General features: G+C 45.5%; 1 protein-coding gene and 1 pseudogene across 1 annotated transcript in view; one reads left to right on the forward strand and one right to left on the reverse strand.

Moving 5' to 3' along the window:
* Window positions 1–21,313, forward strand: part of LOC126188410 (protein amnionless) — a 150,280-nt gene that overhangs the window by 43,932 nt on the left and 85,035 nt on the right. Inside the window, exon 3 of the mRNA XM_049930013.1 lies at window positions 4,900–5,117. Within this exon, the coding sequence (XP_049785970.1) occupies window positions 4,900–5,117 (218 nt within the window). The remainder of the gene's footprint in view (window positions 1–4,899; window positions 5,118–21,313) is intronic.
* On the reverse strand, window positions 6,444–6,561 carry LOC126189091 (5S ribosomal RNA; annotated as a pseudogene).

Raw genomic sequence — 21,313 nt, forward strand, 5'->3', positions numbered from 1 at the left:
CATCGTAAATAGACAGTGCTGCCCCGAGCTGTACGTTGCAGATGTGTTGGCCCCTTCGAGAAGGCGTTGTCGTCAGCACCCTGTAGCGACTCTTAGATGTTGTGGGCTCAACCGCGATGCAATGGCAAGTCGATCTGTCCTCTATTGCTACTGTACCTGGATTCGATGTGGACTCCTCCGCGATCAAAGCACAAGTCGATGTGGACACCATCACGTCCTAACGTCGAGTCGATGGGGACACCTCCGTGACCAAACCCGAAGTGTCTTTCTTGTGGCACTCAGTTACAGCCTGCTAATTTCTTATCACGAAAGCGTGTCAGTTAGCAATAGCAGAATTAAGAAGCACTGAGGGGCCAATCGCGAGGTTTCCCTCCAACTAGAGAAACCCCACAAAATAGCGCGTCTCCTTCAGACGCCTATCACAACGTGAAAATCTCCCCTACTGCCAAAAACACTGACTTCAGTGCTGCGCTCTTGATGTCACACACAATTACACCAATTGCGCCTTCTCACTCCTACGCTGATAGCCTCGCAAATGAAGGCTTGAGAAATTAAGAAAGAACCGCTATGAGCGTTGACTTCGTTTCCTGTAGCCCACGCTTTCCATAAGCGATAGATAATTATCTTCAAGGTGGTCCCCAAACAAGGAAAGGCGTCCCCGGGTCCTGCAGTAGGTGCCATACTGTCCTCCAGCTGGACCTTGGGCTATGGAGTAGTATATGTTGATAAAAGCTTTCTGCCCACTGGGGTGGTCGAGTCGGCCTCAGTTCTAAGAACCCACCACCTGGATCGTCGGTCTTTGCTCCCATCCAGTCCCGTTTGGTCGTAGCGTTTCCTGCTCGCGCGTCTCAAATAGAACACACTATACGGAGTGAACATTAATTAAATTGACAAACTGCAGGGACGGACCCCTGGCTGGAAACGGAGGGAAAAAGGCCCTATGGACAAGTGTCCGGAAATGCATCATTGCTGTGGTAGATAGCGCTGATAAACGACAGTTGCTCTGACCACTTGCCTTGTGCTCCTCGTGTGTTGCAGGCTGTGTGATTGGCGCAGCGTATTGTAAGCAGTAGAATAGTTCAGTGTTCAGGTCGGCAACAAGCCGAGATGTTGTTTGTGTATGGTCAAGCAGAACGGTCGAGAGGCAGCAAAGCTACACCAAAACAAGTAACCCCACAAACACCATTCACATCACACACCATTTGAAGCCAGTTTTGGGCGTTTGTGTGCGGGTCTTTTCAGACAGATGAACGCGCAGGGAGGTGGCGGACTGTTCGAATAGCAGATCTAGAGGTCTGTGTTCTACGGGACATTGAGACGAATCCTAGCACAAGCTCGTAGCACGTGGCACACCAACATGGTGTAAGTAAAACTGCGATTATGTATATCCTTCATGACAACTGCTACTATCCTATCGCTTGCAACGAGTGCAAGGATCGTCAGCAGGGGATTTCTCTCTACGGGAAGGATTTTTTCGATGGTTTTTGCACAGGCACGATTTGTTGTCATTGCATGCACACCGTCCATTTCCGGACAAATATTTTTTTTCCTCCATTTCTAATCAGGAATCCGTCCCTGCAGTTTGTCGCTTTTATTAAGGTTCACCCTGTATACTGGCAAGCATACTAAAAACATTCACAAAACAGTGACCCTGTCACTGTGTTAATAGAGGAAAGAAATGAAAATTACACAGAGCACCTTACTGCCAGACACTGTGATTACACATCATCAGTAAAACGTTCCCATTCCGATTTGCCCTGTTGTCAGTCTCTGAATCACAAAACCACACTCTAATTTGGATGAAAACATCGTGCAGAATTGCCTTCCGCGTTTTAAGTTCTCATTAAATAATCATATTTCTTTCGGATTTTTTGCACCATATTGGCTTTGCCATCCTTAATTTTTCAAATTTTCTATTAGATTTGTTAACAGTAATGTTAGGATCACAGTTCAAAAATGGTTCAAATGGCTCTGAGCACTATGGGACTTAACTGCTGTGGTCATCAGTCCCCTAGAACGTAGAACTACTTAAACCTAACCCACCTAAGGACATCACTCACATCCATGCCCGAGGCAGGATTCGAACCTGCGACCGTAGCGGTCACGCGGCTCCAGACTGTAGCGCCTAGAACCTCACGGCCACTCCGGCCGGCAGGATCACAGTTATAACGACTTTTGGTCATGTTTGTTTTGAAATTTTGGCATATTTTCGTAATTGAGGGGTTTGGCTCAAGAAGGAGGCAGCTCCACTTTTTGGCTCTATTGAGTTGAACATTCTATCACATACAAAAAAAAGCCCCTTCGTTTGGTGCAAAAAAGAGGAAGCTCCACCAACTAGTTTCAGAGAAATCCAACAGATGGAGCTGCCTGTACTCCGAGTTTGCATGAAAACAGAGTCAACTCCGGGAACTGCCTCGTTCTTCATCCAAACAATAGCAGGAAGTAGGTAGTGTTACGTATTGTTCAGCAGACCGGTGTAAACATCGCGCGTTCTCTGTGAGGGATATTTTTTATCAGGTTTACGATCTGTTTTGTGACTTCATCGTCATTTGATTTCACGGTTTCTGTCAGTATGAGTGAATCAGAAGAGGAAAGAGCGTTTCTTCAGAAAACTACGAGCCTGGTGGAGATGAGACATCTACTGATTCAGAAGAAGGTTCAAGAAGCAGAGACGCAGTTGTTGGACCACTGAAGAGGAAAAAAGCATCGCACAAGGAACAATGGGAACGGAACATAAGAAAACACCGGAAGGTTGGCGGAAAGAACTACAAGAGCACTAGTGGAAAAAACATGCCTCGCCGGAATACAGGTAATGATTGCAGTTGCAAATACAAGTGTTTTACTAAAATTGACGTTGAAGCAAGGCATCGTATTATTAATGCTTTTAATGGCCTAACGACTAAGCATACCCAAGATGTGTATTTGGTTGGTTGCATTGAAGTTTTACCTGTTAAAAGAAATAGGCCAAAAAGTGGAACAGGAAAGCCTAGGGCGTTTTCAAATGTTTATACTGTTCGAGTCGGTGAGAATAATGTAAGAGTCTGTAAAAAAGCATTTGCGTCACTGCATGGTGTGTCCAGAAAGCGAGTGGAAAACATCGCAAAGCAACTTTCTTTTGACGGATCTATCACACCAAAACCAGATGGTAGGAGAAAGCATAATACAAGACCTAACAAAATTCCATATGAAACTGTGCAAAAGGTCCACTTTCACAGTGGCAGTTCTCCTAGGCGAGAACGCATTACAGTCGACGAGACAATGGCAATAGACAATACTTGCCTGCCGATCTCACTATCAAAGCAATGCATCCTTTGTACATGGAGAAGCACCTTGAATCTCCAGTAGAATATGATTTTTACTTTCGGTACTTCGAGACACACTTGAACATCCGATTCGGGCACCCAAGGTCGTACAACATACAAAAGAAACTCAGTGCCTCTCCTGTCTCAGATGAGAGACGTAGGGAGCTCCAGGATGCCAAGCTACTTCATCAAAGTCGGGCGGATTCATTTTATCAAGATATTAAAGACAAGATGGCACTTGCACAATGTAATAATGACACCGAGATGTTGTGCTTCGACTACCAACAAAATATGCCTCTCCCCAAAGTTCCTTCTGGGGACGCATTTTATAAACGCCAATTGTGGGTCTATAACTTTGCGATTTCGTCTGGTAAGACTGGAAAACATCATTTTTATCTCTATGATGAAACCATCGGAAAAAAGACGCCAAATGAGCCAATAAGTTTTATACATCATTACATCAACCACATTCGAACAGATTATATCAAAATACTTTACCTATTTTCCGATAACTGCGTCTCACAAAATAAAAATCATTCGTTAACGCAGTACCTGCTTTACCTTGTTCAAAGTGGCCGCTTTACGAAGATCGTTCATCGATTCCCAGAACCGGGCCACAGCTTTATGCCATGCGACAGAGCGTTCGGTAATATAGAAAAGTGTTTGAGGAAGATGGAAAGAGTTTTTCTTCAAGCAGACTATGCTCGCATTATCAGAAGAACCAGCCCCAAATTTCATATCACTGAAGTGGACTAGAGATTTATTTTCCACTTTGTTGACACGTTGAAGAAATTTTTTGTAAAGGACCCTTACGTATTATTATCGAACAAGAAAAGAGGAAAATATTTAATCACGAAGTACAAAATATTCCTCTATGAACAGCCATACATCGGTAAAGGGATTATTCAATGCAGTGCGACCGTAGGGATGACTGTCTTCGATAATGCGCAAATTTGCAACCAAGGACCTGCGAGTCTCATAACAATGGACCACATTCATCAAGCTTATGATTGTCTCCTCCCGCTTAAAGGCCAAAAGTTTAATGATGTCAAAGAGTTGTCCAGAAAGTACGTTGGGCAAAACGAACTGTGGTTTTATGACCAGTTAACGTCAGATGCTTCAAATGATACTGAGGTGACTGAAGGGGAGCTAGAAGACTAAAGAAGAACTGTAGAATTAATGTATTATGCCAATAATGTTGTACGTTCTTTATTAATAAATGTTTTTTAAACTGAAATATGATTAATTATGAAGAAAATGGTCCTACAAAGAGTTTTTCATCCACTTTGGAGCAAAACGGAGGCAGCTCCAAAATTCAAAACTCTATTGCACGTACCTGAGTGCATGCATTTGTGTGTATTCTCCTCAGTAGTATTAGATACCCCATAGCCTAAAACAAGGCTGACAATTTTTTCGTCTTGGTGAAAACTGAATTTTTAAAACTTTTTTTTAATTTGCCACAAACTGGAAAAAGTGGAGCTGCCTCCTTCTTGCACCAAACCCTTCAATTCTGGTCCATTGTGGAACTTGCTGGATCCACCTGAGAATGCAGCCTGTGTTGCTGTTTGGCTGTTAGTGTTTATCGTGTCGGTGACAGACGTGGTGTTCTCGCGTGTGGAGCCGGCGGCGTGGCTGGACGAGAAGAGCTGGAGGCAGGAGGCGAGCGTGGCGGCGGCGCTGGAGGCGGGTGCGCTGCCGCACCTGGAGCGCGTGCCGTGCATGCTGGAGCGCGCCGTCTTCCCCGCGGGCAGCAGCTTCCTCGTGCGCCTGCCGGAGGTGCCCGTCGGCGTCGGCGTCCTGGAGATCGACGGCGAGGTGAGCGCGGGAGGACAGCTCCCCACTCCCCGTCCTCTCACTCGCGCTATTCAGCTGGAGGCAAACAGTACACTGTGTCCGGAATAAATCTTACAGCGGAGTGCACTATTGGGGAACAAATGGTTCAAATGGCTCTAAGCACTATGGGACATAACATCTGAGGTCATCAGTCCCTTAGACTTAGAACTACTTAAACCTAACTAACCTAAGGACATCACTCATATCCATGCCCGAGGCAGGATTCGAACCCGCGACCGTAGCAGCAGCGCTGTTCCAGACTGAAGCGCCTAGAACCGCTCGGCCAGCGCGGCCGGCTTATTCGGGAACTTCTTGGCAGATAAAAACTGTGTGCTGGACTGGAACTCGAACCCAGAGCGCACCCTTTCGTGGGCTACGGTGTTAATGACTCAGCTATTTAGGCTGTGAGGGAGGGCTGTGAACTGCATCTGGGTAGCTCAATCGGAAAGACCGAGCGTGTCAAGGGTACGATTCTCGGTTCGAGACTCGATTCGACCAATAACTGCGATTTGCCAGCAAGTTCCCAAACAGGACAAACTTTGTTACAGGATGGAAGACTGCCACATAGGCAAGTACATAGATAATAAGGCCCGTATGCATCGTAAGTGATACGAATAGTGGCAGTCATTGTGGAGAGTGTTCCACATGGTCGTCTGGCTTGCACTGTCCTGGCAGGCCACCTACCTGGTGCTAGTGTCGGGATCGGACTCTGCGGTGTTCAGCCAGCTTCTCCTGGGCCTGTATATGTACTAGGCACGCCTGCTTTCACGATTACCCATTTCTGTAAATGGGCCTGTCTCACACAAATGATGAAGCACTGTTATGATGAAGCTTGTATCAGCGAGGATACCTTTCCTGGTACATTCGTGCTTTCGCTCGGCCACTACCATATGCCGGTGCGTATGTAAAGACCATATCCGGCCTTTTACTGTTTGGTATACTGGGCTTCACAACAGAGACTCTCATAGCTCCTTTCTGGAGTGCTGTCAATACGTCATCGATTCTATTTCCCCAGTCTGAATCATCTACGAAGGGACTGCAGATGGACATCTCATGCGACCCTTCCTTAGTATTGCTCCAGTGTGTGGGACCCATACCGAATAAAAGCACTCCGTCTTCAGGCCACGAGTGGCCTACCGGGACAATCCGACCGCCGTGTCATCCTCAGTGGAGGATGCGGATAGGAGGGGCGTGGGATCAGCACACCGCTCTCCCGGTCGTTATGATGGTTTTCTGTGAGCGGAGCCGCTACTATTCGGTCGAGAAGCTCCTCAATTGGCATCACGAGACTGAGTGCACCCCGAAAAATGGCAACAGGACATGGCGTCCTGGATGGTCACCCATCCAAGTGCCGACCACGACCGACAGCGCTTAACTTCGGTGATCTCACGGGAACCGGTGTATCCACTGCGGGAAGGCCGTTGCCCATGCCAAATAAGACTAACAGGAAATACTGAACGGATAGAAAGAAGAGAGCGCGAATGGTCACAGGTTCGTTCGACTCACGGTAGGGAGTCACGAAGATGCTGCAAGAACTGAACTGACAGATGCTTAACTGTAGATGCAAACTCTCCCCCTAAAACCTCCTTAGAAAGTTTCTTAAACGAACTTTAAATTGAGAGGGCTCTGACGCTGCCCAGTATGGTCGCTTTACAAACCAGTAGGGGTTCGTCATGGTACGTTCTCGCCGGAATGCAGCGAGCTGTACGTTTCTCTGATTAACGTTGGAGATCCAGGCTCGCTGGCTCCCGTCCCAAAACTAATAATAAAATAACAGAGAAGATTCTGAGTCAGAGAGTCATGGACAGCGGCTTCCTGTTTCTAAGGTTGATAGGGAGCTGCAGGTCTTCGTTCGACATCTGAAGTGACATCTAGAATGGTGAGTATTCGTGCTGCAGTTTTAGGATTTAATTCAGATCGGAGTCGTGTGACGTTTGGGAATCTTGTGGTCAGAGTAGAGTCGTTTCGCATTCATGTGATAATTCCGTGGTGCCCACATTTACCCCCCCCCCCCTAGATGGTCCCCCACAATTACAGGTATATTTGAAAGTGATGAATCTACATTACAACCCCTTCCAATCGTTTTCATAAGGATCGCAAAGACAAGATTAGATGAATTACAGCACACACGGAGGCATTTAAGCACACAGTCTTCATGTTATCAGCACTTGAATGGAATGGGAGAAGTCTGTAATAACTGGTACAATATGACATAGCCTCTGCCATACGCTTTACTGAGGTTTGCAGAGTACAGATGTAGATGTGTAGTAGAGACTTCTCCTCTACTCATATTGCACCAAATTCCACAATGACATTATCAATAAATTCTGTTAAATCAGTTTTTCTGCCATAAAAAGGTATATAAAAAAGTACTGCGGCTTCTTTCGCACTGGCTTTAGTAATTTCTGCGTTTGCTAGTTGTTGGGGAAGAGGGATTTTACATACTTTTAAATTTAACAGCTCTTAATGATTTCTTACTTTCTCTATTCTTCGTGACTGGGCGCTGCTCAACGTTGCCTTTACGCGGAACGTTCGGACGGCTGCTATCGTGTGCGGTTTGTAAACTGGTCAGCACCACGGCATGTAGTAGTCCTTCGACGCTCCACATCGTTCCGCGTAGTCTCCCGTTAAGGTAGTTAATTTAGCGTTTTCTTCCACTTGATCTGATAGTGATTCGGATCCCTTCGTCTTTTTTAATTTTATATCGTTTCAATATTAATTCTTCACTTCACCAAAACCCCACATCCCTGTGACCACTTTTTATGTTGTGACCCTCTGCTGCGAATCACTATGTTGTTGTGGTCTTCAGTCCTGAGACTGGTTTGATGCAGCTCTCCATGCTACTCTATCCTGTGCAAGCTTCTTCATCTCCCAGTACCTACTGCAACCTACATCATTCTGAATCTGGTTAGTGTATTCATATCTTAGTCTCCCTCTAAGATTTTTACCCCCCACGCTACCCTCCAATACAAGTTGTGCCACAAACTCCTCCTCTCCCCAAATCTGTTCAATACCGCCTCATTAGTTATGTGAGCTACCCATCTAATCTTCAGTATTCTTCTGTAGAACCACATTTCGAAAGCTTCTATTCTCTTCTTGTCCAAACTATTTATCGTCCATGTTTCACCTCCATACATGGCTACACTCCATACAAATACTCTCAGAAACGACTTCCTGACGCTTAAATCTATGCTCGATGTTAACAAATTTCTCTTCTTCAGAAACGCTTTCCTTGCCATTACCAGTCTACATTTTATATCCTCTCTACTCCGACCATCGTCAGTTATTTTGCTCTCCAAATAGAAAAACTCCTTTACTACTTTAAGTGTCTCATTTCCTAATCTAATTCCCTCAGCATCACCCGACTTAATTCGACTACATTCCATTATCCTCGTTTTGCTTTCGTTGATATTCATCCTATATCCTCCTTTCAAGACACTGTCCATTCCGTTCAGTTGCTCTTCCAGGTCCTTTGCTGTCTCTGACAGAATTACAATGCCATCGGCGAACCTCAGCGTTTTTATTTCTTCTCCATGGATTTTAATAGCTACTCCGAATTTTTCTTTTGTTTCCTTTACTGCTTGCTCAATATACAGATTGAATAACATCGGGGAGAGGCTACAACTCTGTCTCACTCCCTTCCCAACCACTGCTTCCCTTTCATGTCCCTAGACTCTTATAACTGCCATCTGCTTTCTGTACAAATTGTAAATAACCTTTCGCTCCCTGTATTTTACCCCTGCCATCTTCAGAATTTGAAAGAGAGTATTCCAGTCAACATTGTCAAAAGCTTTCTCTAAGGCTACAAATGCTAGAAACGTAGCTTTGCCTTTCGTTAATCTATCTTCTAAGGTAAGTCGTAGGGTCAAATGGTTCAAATGGCTCTGAGCACTATGCGACTTAACGTCTGAGGTCATCAGTCGCCTAGAAGTTAGAACTAATTAAACCTAACTAACCTAAGGACATCACACACATCCATGCCCGATGCAGGATTCGAACCTGCGACCGTAGCAGTCGCTCGGTTCCAGACTGTAGCGCCCAGAACCGCACGGACACTCCGGCCGGCAGTCGTAGGGTCAGTATTGCCTCACGTGTTCCAATATTTCTACGGAGTCCAAACTGATCTTCCCCGAGGTCGGCTTCTACTAATTTTTCCATTCGTCTGTAAAGAATTCGCGTTAGTATTTTGCAGCTGTGACTTATTAAACTGATAGTTCGGTAATTTTCACATCTGTCAACACCTCCTTTCTTTGGGATAGGAACTGTTATATTCTTCTTGAAATCTGAGGGTATTTCGCCTGTCTCATACATCTTGCTCACCAGATGGTAGAGTTTTGTCAGGACTGGCTCTCCCAAGGCTATCAGCAGTTCTAATGGAATGTTGTCTACTCCCGGGGCCTTGTTTCAACTCAGGTCTTTCAGTGCTCTGTCAAACTCTTCACGCAGTATCATATCTCCCATTTCATCTTCATCTACATCCTCTTCCATTTCCAGAATATTGTCCTCAAGTACATCGCCCTTGGGCGGCCGGTGTGGCCGTACGGTTAAAGGCGCTTCAGTCTGGAACCGCGTGACCGCTACGGTCGCAGGTTCGAATCCTGCCTCGGGCATGGATGTGTGTGATGTCCTTAGGTTAGTTAGGTTTAATTAGTTCTAAGTTCTAGGCGACTGATGGCCTCAGAAGTTAAGTCACATAGTGCTCAGAGCCACTTGACCCCATTTTTTTGACATCGCCCTTGTATAGACCCTCTATATACTCCTACCACCTTTCTGCTTTCCCTTCTTTGCTTAGAACTGGGTTTCTATCTGAGCTTATGTTATACTATACTTAATATAGGTTTATGATTGGGCAGCAGTGTTCTGGAGGATAGTACTTCAGTCAAGTTTCCGGTGATGAGATTAAGTGGAGAGTCTCCTCTTTTACTGAAATGCTTGATTTTATTAGGTGTCATGGCTTCTGCAGACCTTGGTTATCACACTTTTATTCAAGTAAGCAATTAATACTTGCATATACCTATTCCAATGTCAGACTAGCTCTAATGTAAAGTACTTCTTCAGAAAAGGTGCAATTTCTTTTCCCTAGAATATATTTCTCGATTTGTCAGAGCAAGCAAACTTTATTATTGACATGTTTGAAGACAGACAGCATAATTGCCTCTTTTCTGTATTAAGTCAAACTTTAACTCGGATATCTTTTCAGGAACAGGGCGTGACTGGCAACTCATTCTGAATATAATTCAGAAATTCTCAGGATGGGAAGTTTTAAGTAATTAACTTCGATCTTTGACAAAATGCTGTCTACTATTCAAAGGGATTCCAGTTTTAATAAGTATTGGAGACTTTTATACATACCATTTGTCTGTAACCTGAGTTCCTGTCTCGTACCACGAATTAAGTGTAAGCTGAATTCTCCTCGTCTTCCTCAGTGGTGATGTTGGTACTGGGAGGCTTCCCATAAGCTTTCTCAAAACACTCTCTCCCTGTTGCGTGCAGATCGTTTTTTAATGGAGTGATTTGGTGGAAACGTTTAACGGTGACGTGCACTGTTCTTGAGTTCCATGTGTTTCTCCTCTCTGAATCAGACCAGTTTTTGAGGTGGGAGTACCCTCGATTAGTTACGACAGTATTTGGATTTTGGATTGTTTGGGGGAAGAGACCAAACAGCGAGGTCATCGGTCTCACCGGATTAGGGAAGGACGGGGAAGAAAGTCGGCCATGCCCTTTCAAAGGAACCATCCCGGCATTTGCCTGGAGCGATTTAGGGAAATCACGGAAGACCTAAATCAGGATGGCCGGATGCAGGATTGAACCATCGTCCTCCAGAATGTACGACAGTATTAATTGTGGTATGTGTGAGAATGCTCTTCCCACTAGGCTCAGAGAAATTTCCTCATTGGAGGACAACCGATTCCAGTTTTACTTAGAATGCTTTTGTCTGGAGTTACAGTTCATTTGGTTTTGGCTGTCCTAGTGCTCCCTGTTTCCTTATAGACTCCAGTTTCATATTACTCATAGGTTCAGTAAAGCTGGGGTCATTATATGTGAAACTGAAGAATGCATCTGGGATTGAAAAATTCTATTTTGAGTCTTAATGGTCATTACAGCTACAAAGCCGCACCAAATAAATTCCATGAAATGAATGAATGAATGAAAATAGCCTGTGTTGTCCCATTGAGATCAAAGGCCTTCTACAAGTAGGGGTAGCTGCTTTTAAAGACTCGCGCGGTGAGCTAGTCCGCGTGAGAGGGTACCGGACTTGATGCACACTACTAATTGAATCACACTTGATCACGTAGTTTTAGTTCTAGTTCTTTCCACTCCTTTCTGTTTCTGGCTATGCTGGTCCACTGTCTTCTGCTTGTTTTCTGGATAATTCCGACCATTTGCGTCTTGATCATCCAGGGAGCCTCTTGCTGATGTAGGGGTCCCATGTGGTAGCTCTGTCGTCTTGCAGCCTCGCCACGTGGCCGCCCCATTTCCATTTGGTCTTCATAGCCTGTTTTGCTGTGTCTATAGCTGCTGACATGTTGTGCATCGAGGTCTTCGATATTCTGTCTTTTAGAGAGATACCACGGATCTTCCTCTGCATTTTCCTTCGCATACCTGTAGAGTGTATCTCTCTTTGGCTTTGAGAGCCCATGTCTCACATCCATACTATAACACTGGAAAAACGCAACTTTCGAGTGTCTCCATTTTGAGCCTCCTATTCAGGGTTCTGTCTGGTAGTATGAACTTTAAGGCCCAGAAAGCTTTCCAAGCTAAGGAAACTTTTCGTTTTATTTCTTTTTTTATTTTGTTGTTAAAGCAAGTTAAGTTGTTGGCCTAGATATACGTATTGTGATGTATACATTAGTTCCGTTCCATCAAGATATATTGGGGTTTCTAATCCATTTGTCATTACTCGCGTTTTAGATTTGTTCATTGTGAGACCTGCCATCTTGCTTTGTGTGTTAAGCTCCTGGAGCATTGATTGCAGTTCCCTTCCAGTTTTGGCGAAGAGGCCTATGTCGTTAGCGAACCCCAAATTTGTTAGTCTTTTGCCGTCGAGAGATATTCCATCTTTCTTATTCCATTTTAGTTTCCTGAATATGTCCTCCGTATGCAGGCAAATACACTCCTGGAAATGGAAAAAAGAACACATTGACACCGGTGTGTCAGACCCACCATACTTGCTCCGGACACTGCGAGAGGGCTGTACAAGCAATGATCACACGCACGGCACAGCGGACACACCAGGAACCGCGGTGTTGGCCGTCGAATGGCGCTAGCTGCGCAGCATTTGTGCACCGCCGCCGTCAGTGTCAGCCAGTTTGCCGTGGCATACGGAGCTCCATCGCAGTCTTTAACACTGGTAGCATGCCGCGACAGCGTGGACGTGAACCGTATGTGCAGTTGACGGACTTTGAGCGAGGGCGTATAGTGGGCATGCGGGAGGCCGGGTGGGCGTACCGCCGAATTGCTCAACACGTGGGGCGTGAGGTCTCCACAGTACGTCGATGTTGTCGCCAGTGGTCGGCGGAAGGTGCACGTGCCCGTCGACCTGGGACCGGACCACAGCGACGCACGGATGCACGCCAAGACCGTAGGATCCTACGCAGTGCCGTAAGGGACCGCACCGCCACTTCCCAGCAAATTAGGGACACTGTTGCTCCTGGGGTATCGGCGAGGACCATTCGCAACCGTCCCCATGAAGCTGGGCTACGGTCCCGCACACCGTTAGGCCGTCTTCCGCTCACGCCCCAACATCGTGCAGCCCGCCTCCAGTGGTGTCGCGACAGGCGTGAATGGAGGGACGAATGGAGACGTGTCGTCTTCAGCGATGAGAGTCGCTTCTGCCTCGGTGCCAATGATGGTCGTATGCGTGTTTGGCGCCGTGCAGGTGAGCGCCACAATCAGGACTGCATACGACCGAGGCACACAGGGCCAACACCCGGCATCATGGTGTGGGGAGCGATCTCCTACACTGGCCGTACACCACTGGTGATCGTCGAGGGGACACTGAATAGTGCACGGTACATCCAAACCGTCATCGAACCATCGTTCTACCATTCCTAGACCGGCAAGGGAACTTGCTGTTCCAACAGGACAATGCACGTCCGCATGTATCCTGTGCCACCCAACGTGCTCTAGAAGGTGTAAGTCAACTACCCTGGCCAGCAAGATCTCCGGATCTGTCCCCCATTGAGCATGTTTGGGACTGGATGAAGCGTCGTCTCACGCGGTCTGCACGTCCAGCACGAACGCTGGTCCAACTGAGGCGCCAGGTGGAAATGGCATGGCAAGCCGTTCCACAGGACTACATCCAGCATCTCTAGGATCGTCTCCATGGGAGAATAGCAGCCTGCATTGCTGCGAAAGGTGGATATACACTGTACTAGTGCCGACATTGTGCATGCTCTGTTGCCTGTGTCTATGTGCCTGTGGTTCTGTCAGTGTGATCATGTGATGTATCTGACCCCAGGAATGTGTCAATAAAGTTTCCCCTTCCTGGGACAATGAATTCACGGTGTTCTTATTTCAATTTCCAGGAGTGTAGTTTTGGGGAGATGGGATCCCCTTGTCTAGCTCCTCTTTCCACGCGGAAAGGTTGGCCTGTCTTTTCGGTTTTAACTCTAGCGAAGCTGTTGTTTTGAATGTTTCTTAGTAATTGGATGTATTTTGCTTCCACTCCTTGATTTCTTAGTGCTTGAAATATGTTCGGGTGTTCCATGGTACCGAATGCTTTGCTGTAATCAACATAAGCAAGTTATATTTTGGTGCCGGTCTTCCGATTTTTCTATTATCTGATTAATGGTGTGAATATGGTCCACTGTGCTAAATCCTTTGCGGAATCCTGCTTGTTCTGATGGTTGGTTGTCGTCTAGTGTTTTTGTTAATCGCCTTGTTAGTATTTTATTGAACAGTTTATATAGGTTAGACATCCATCTTATGGGTCTAGAATTGTTCATCTCATCTTTCGCACCTTTTTTGTGCAAAAGTACATCGTACTTCTTTTCCACTGGTCGGGAATGTCTTGTATGATTTTGTTGAACACTTCTGTGATGATTGTTGTTAGGAGATCTTGAGCTTCTTTTAATATCTCATTGTATATGTTGTCTTTTCCAGGCGACATTTTTCAGTTCAGTGATGGTTGTTCTAAACTCGCTGTGTATTATAGCGGGTATGATTTCAGTGGTATTTGGGTCTGGATCGACAGGGTTGCGGTCTGTGGCTTTGTTTGGTAGAGATCTTGTGTACATTCCTTTGTAGAATTCCGTTGCTGATTTGATTATATCCTCTCTTGTGTTTAGATGTTCTTCCGCCTGATTCTTCGTTCCTAGTATCCACTGTTTCCCGCCCTGAGCGCTTATCCTCGTTTTTCTAATTGATTTGTTTATTTCTAGTATTTGTCTCGTTGTTGCTGATCGGTGCCCGCGGATATCTTTCCATATTTACCTTTTCGTTATTTTGCCTAGTTTTGCGTATTCTTCTTTATTCCTGTCTGAAATATCTCTAGTTTTTATCATTTATCGATCTGTGGTCGATTAGCTGTATGGTACTCTAGTTAATTTGCTTCGACTTTTCTTCATTTGCTCGTCTTTGCCTATCTCCTTGTGGGCTTGATATATGAATTTTTCTAGTGCATTATAAATTTCTTGAGTGCTTTGTTTTGTATTGATATTTGCTTGTTGTAGTTGCTTCTGTAGCTCTTGTTTAAATTTGTCTATGTTCAGTTTTTCTGGTTTTGGTTTGTTTGCTTTTCCTACTTTTCTTCGTTTCTTTGGAATTTTTATTTTTGCCCTCACCATTATAAGGTCTGTGCTAAATTTTAATTGTGAGATTACTTGGATGTTTTTTACTATGTTTTATTTGTCCGTTAGAATGAAAAACAATTTCGTTTTCCGTCTTGACATCTGGCGAGCGCCAAGTCCATCTATGGTTTTGATTTTTCCTGAAAAAGGTATGGGTTATTTTCAGTTTGTGTTCTTGAGCAAATTGTATCATTCTTTCTCCTCTCCTGTTCTGTGTTTCAAAGCCCTGTGGTCTGACTGGTTCTTCGTCATCGTTACTGCGGGGGCCGACTTTAATGTTGAAATCTCCAATTATTAGGTTTATTGCTTATTGATATCTCTCTAAGGTGTCATCTAGTTTCTCATAGAAATCTTCTAATTCTTCATCGGTATTCGTTTCTTTTGGGGCATATATTTGTATGGTTATTATTTGATGACTTTATGCGATAAGTTTGAAAGCTGCTATTCTTTCTGACACTCCCACTAATTCTTGTATGGATGATTTTAAGCCGGCCGGAGTGGCCGAGCGGTTAAAGGCGCTACAGTCTGGAACCGCACGACCGCTACGGTCGCAGGTTCGAATCCTGCCTCGGGCATGGATGTGTGTGATGTCCTTAGGTTAGTTAGGTTTAAGTAGTTCTAAGTTCTGGGGGACTTATGACCACAGCAGTTGAGTCCCATAGTGCTCAGAGCCATTTGAACCATTTTTTTGATGATTTTTAAGTCGCTTTTGATGATGAAGCCTACTCCTCTTTGTCCTGTGATTGATCCCTTATAATGCAGCAGATCGCCGTTTGATTTCTCTATGATGGCTTCCCCTGTTTTCCTTACTTTGCATAGTCCGAGTATATAGAATTTTATTTCTTTTAGTGCGTTTTCGAGCTCTTCTTCTCTATCTATGATTCTCAGCGTTTGTACGTTCAATGTTGCTACTATGAACTCGTTGTTATTGCTCCTTGTTAGTCAGGTGCTCATGACTGTCGTTTCTTCTATGCTGTCTGTTGTGATTATGTTAGATTCCTGCCCGATGGTGAGTGTGTTTTTACAGTCTTCTGGGCTCTGTGTCAGCGTGTTCCTTTCTTGTTTTCTTCTTTGTTTAGTGTAATTCCACACCCTCTCTTGTTGCTCTTCTTGTGGATCGAAAGAAGCGAAATCGGCGTGTTAATGTGTCGTCGGGCTAGAAATCAGAATTTTGTGTGATTTCTAGGTCCCCAAAGGGAATTCCCATCTTGAAGGCTTTTTTGTTTCCTAATGTGTGTAGTTCCTCGTATTCTAAAGGTCCCGTTATTTCGTTCTTTAACATATATTTCATCACTATTTCGTTTGTAGTGCTTTTCTTGAGATTGCCGATGTATAACCATGCTGTTTTGTCTGCTGCTTGCATGTCCTGGTCTTTTTTCGTCCCTTTTATTGTGTTCCTGTGGTTCTTATTTCTTCCTTCTTGTCTTCTTTTCCATGTGACTTTCCCACGGCTGTTCCACCTGTTCATTTCCTTCCTTTTGCGTTTCTTCGTGTTGGTGCTCCCCTTCCAGTGCTTCTTGTTGTTGTAGTCCTTTCCACCCTATTGGCGGTTCCGTAGTGAATAAAAGCTTGAAAATAGTAATACAAAGTAACAGCTACAGTAAGAATCATTATTTTGGAAATGATAACAAACAGCATGTCAAAAAATAAAGTTTATGAGAGATTTACAGGGTGTTAGGTTTATAAGTGCAGATGTTTCTATTTATGACTGAGGACAGTGTACTGAACGTTACATGAATATTTACTTAATTTGCAAACTAATAATGTTTTAGGTTAGTTAATATTCCAAGTGCACGTGGCACACACTTTGCATCGCAGTTACGACCGTGTAAAAAACATCAAATAGTAAATTATGTATTTGCAGGAAGACTGTAAGAGGCGGAGACAAAACAACTTACACATTAAAGTGGATACATGTTAAGGTAACAATTATCACAATAACTGTGCCTGTGCCCCTAACAACCAATATATCAACCATTTTCAGTTTCAAAATCGTTGTGATATACGAGGATTGCTTATCACTTTTACTATTTAACTGTGCGTTAGAAAAAAGACGTAAGTGTCTCAAACACAGATCTCAATATTTAAAATATTAAACGAATCATTGCAGGAAGGGACTCAGTTGGAGCCGAGATAACAGACTTTTGCTGCAGTTTTACAACATATTTTGGATGAAATCATGCTAAGAAATGTTTTAAAAAAGAATAATCAACAGTGTAAACTTATAATTTCAACTACAAAACAAAGTACATGTCGAATATACAGCGATGGAAAAAAAATCGCAACACCAAGCAGTTCTGCGACATGAACGAAAGTTAGTAGGCGTGTTTCTACGCTGAAAGATGACGTGTATTCAAATTGCGCATCAATCGCGTAAGAGTGGCGCTAATAGCGCCACTGCGAGGGTGCAAAATCAAGTTTGCTTTAAATACACGCTGTAACTGATCGTGAGCTTCAGTTACCTTTCAGAGTGGACGTGGTAAGCTGATGTTACTCAAGAATGCCTTATAGGCGACAAAGACGACACTACCAGCACCTCACTGACTTTGAACAAAGTCGTGTAATATGGGTGCGAGAAGTTGGATGTTTCTTCTGCGATATTGCAAAAAGACTTCGCAAGGATGTAGCTACTGTACATGATTACTGGGTGTAGCGATCACGAGAATGTATGGTCGCAAGAAGACTGGGCTCCGGATGGCCATGTGGCAGTACCGAGAGGCGAATAACTCTGGCGCATCGTACTGCATCTGTAGCACCAATCTGAGCAGCAGATGGCACCACAGTGACGCAACGAACTGTGTCAGATCTGTTACTTCAGGGACAGCTCCGAGCCAGACGCCTCGTAGTGTGCATTCCACTGACCCCAAACCACCGCCATTTGCGACTAAAGTGGTGTCAAGGGAGAAGTCATTGGAAGGCAGAGTGGAGGTCTGTCGTTTTTTCTAATTAAAGCTATATCTGTCTCAGTGACAGTGATGGCCATTTGTTGTGAAGGAGGACGCCAGCTGAGTGTGTGCAACCAACCTACCTGCATGCTAGACACACTGGGCCTACACCTGAATGTGATTTCAGTTGACAGCAGTTATCCCGCTGACTACAAATCTGTATGTCAAGCTGGTGATTCGACCTGTTGTGCTGCCATTTGTGAACAGCTTTCCAGGGACGCTCGCCCACATACCACTGATGCAATCCAATATGCTCTACAGTGTGTAGACATGTTGCCTAGGCCTGCTCGATCACCAGATCTGTCTCAAGCAGATATGGGACATCATCTGGGGACAACTGCAGCGTCATCCCCAACCAGCAGTAACCGACCCTGTACTGACCGACAGAGTGCAACAGGCATGGAACTCCATGACACAAATTGACATATAGCAGCTGTACAACACAATGCATGCACGTTTGCGTGCTTGCATTCAATATTCTGATGGTTACACCTGTTATTAATGTACCAGAATTTCACATTTGCAATTACTTATCTCGCGCTTACATTAACTTCTTATCTTGTAATGTTAATTAGTTAAATATACTCCTGGAAATTGAAATAAGAACACCGTGAATTCATTGTCCCAGGAAGGGGAAACTTTATTGACACATTCCTGGGGTCAGATACATCACATGATCACACTGACAGAACCACAGGCACATAGACACAGGCAACAGAGCGTGCACAATGTCGGCACTAGTACAGTGTATATCCACCTTTCGCAGCAATGCAGGCTGCTATTCTCCCATGGAGACGATCGTAGAGATGCTGGATGTAGTCCTGTGGAACGGCTTGCCATGCCATTTCCACCTGGCGCCTCAGTTGGACCAGCGTTCGTGCTGGACGTGCAGACCGCGTGAGACGACGCTTCATTCAGTCCCAAACATGCTCAATGGGGGACAGATCCGGAGACCTTGCTGGCCAGGGTAGTTGACTTACACCTTCTAGAGCACGTTGGGTGGCACGGGATACATGCGGACGTGCATTGTCCTGTTGGAACAGCAAGTTCCCTTGCCGGTCTAGGAATGGTAGAACGATGGGTTCGATGACGGTTTGGATGTACCGTGCATTATTCAGTGTCCCTTCGACGATCACCAGTGGTGTACGGCCAGTGTAGGAGATCGCTCCCCACACCATGATGCCGGGTGTTAGCCCTGTGTGCCTCGGTCGTATGCAGTCCTGATTGTGGCGCTCACCTGCACGGCGCCAAACACGCATACGACCATCGTTGGCACCAAGGCAGAAGCGACTCTCATCGCTGAAGACGACACGTCTCCATTCGTCCCTCCATTCACGCCTGTCGCGACACCACTGGAGGCGGGCTGCACGATGTTGGGGCGTGAGCGGAAGACGGCCTAACGGTGTGCGGGACCGTAGCCCAGCTTCATGGAGACGGTTGCGAATGGTCCTCGCCGATACCCCAGGAGCAACAGTGTCCCTAATTTGCTGGGAAGTGGCGGTGCGGTCCCCTACGGCACTGCGTAGGATCCTACGGTCTTGGCGTGCATCCGTGCGTCGCTGCGGTCCGGTCCCAGGTCGACGGGCACGTGCACCTTCCGCCGACCACTGGCGACAACATCGATGTACTGTGGAGACCTCACGCCCCACGTGTTGAGCAATTCGGCGGTACGTCCACCCGGCCTCCCGCATGCCCACTATACGCCCTCGCTCAAAGTCCGTCAACTGCACATACGGTTCACGTCCACGCTGTCGCGGCATGCTACCAGTGTTAAAGACTGCGATGGAGCTCCGTATGCCACGGCAAACTGGCTGACACTGACGGCGGCGGTGCACAAATGCTGCGCAGCTAGCGCCATTCGACGGCCAACACCGCGGTTCCTGGTGTGTCCGCTGTGCCGTGCGTGTGATCATTGCTTGTACAGCCCTCTCGCAGTGTCCGGAGCAAGTATGGTGGGTCTGACACACCGGTGTCAATGTGTTCTTTTTTCCATTTCCAGGAGTGTATGTTACCTAGACAAATGTATTCCGAAAGTTCATCACTCTACGTTAATTATTTTTTGATGTCACGATCTTCTTTTCCGTCAGTACATATAAAAATGCACTCAACCAAGCTACAGTGCAATGAAACTGCGCCGACGTGAATTGCTGTTTAGCAAGCTCGCCTCGGTCATCGATCCAATATCGACAAATTCATAGGTATGTTAGCACAAAACAGATAAGAACAGGGCGCTCCTTGTACACTATGCTGAACACATGGGAACTGCTGTATACTTGTCTGACTCTCCAATAGAGCCTATCCTGAGCCTTAGCCCTGTTCCTCTGATTACAACGACATGCAGATATTTGTCTCATATGAACTGCTAGAGGACATTCTTGCAAAAAATAGTTCGCAGTATTTATACTATAAACTCTGCCAGTCAGTTTTGTCTAGGGCGGACATTTACAGCGTGTGAGTACGCATAATACTATATGTTGGGGTGGTGGGTTACGGGCAGACTCTGCCGTCGCATTGGTGGGTAATCCTGTCCGAAAGTTCACTAGTTGACACATGTATCGTTAGCTGCCACCATTTGACAGCCTCACACCTGTTACTGTGTTGGCAAGATAGAATACCATACAGACTTAACAGCTAATGCAATATTATACTGCAGTGATTTTTTGGGCAATGGCGAAGTATATATGTTGTTTCCAGTCACAACAAACCGATTTCTTAGCTGAATACCAACGAAGAACAGAGAAGAAACAGAATGCTTCTGGGCTTTGTGTTACTAATCACTTCTACAACGGCCAGTTTCTTGCGAAGTACAACAGAGAGAAATTTAAAGCGCATTGTCTTAGCCGTCGTTCCGCCTCCGCAGCTGAGTGGTATACACGGCTGACTGCCATGCGGAGGACATGGATTCGGTTCCTGGTATTGCCAGGGGCTTTTCCTTGGTGTGAGGGCTGACACGGGGTGTACTGAGTCTCGACAGACCAAATGAAGGGTACTCTACCGATTACGGGTTCAAGAAACCCGACGACGACCGGCAGAGCATGTGCTGACCACATGCCCCTCTATACCGCATCTGACGACGCCATTGGCAAAGGGTGACACGAAGGTCGATCAGACCCGACAAGGAATTTTACCTATCCTTACAAAAACTTACTCGTTGTATATTCTTAGCAGAATTTGCCTTATGCGACAGATACCACTGCTTTTTTTATTTGATAATTAGCAACACTACTGGCCATTAAAACTGCTACACCACGAAGATGACGTGCTACAGACGCGAAATTTAACCGACAGGAAGAAGATGCTGTGATATACAAATGTTTAGCTTTTCAGAGCATTCACACAAGGTTGGCGGCGGTGGCGACACCTACAACGTGCTGACACGAGGAAACTTTCCAACCGATTTCTCATACACAAACAGCAGTTGACCGGCGTTGCCTGGTGAAAC

This window comes from Schistocerca cancellata, chromosome 5, assembly GCF_023864275.1.
Source record: "Schistocerca cancellata isolate TAMUIC-IGC-003103 chromosome 5, iqSchCanc2.1, whole genome shotgun sequence".
NCBI lineage: Eukaryota > Metazoa > Arthropoda > Insecta > Orthoptera > Acrididae > Schistocerca > Schistocerca cancellata.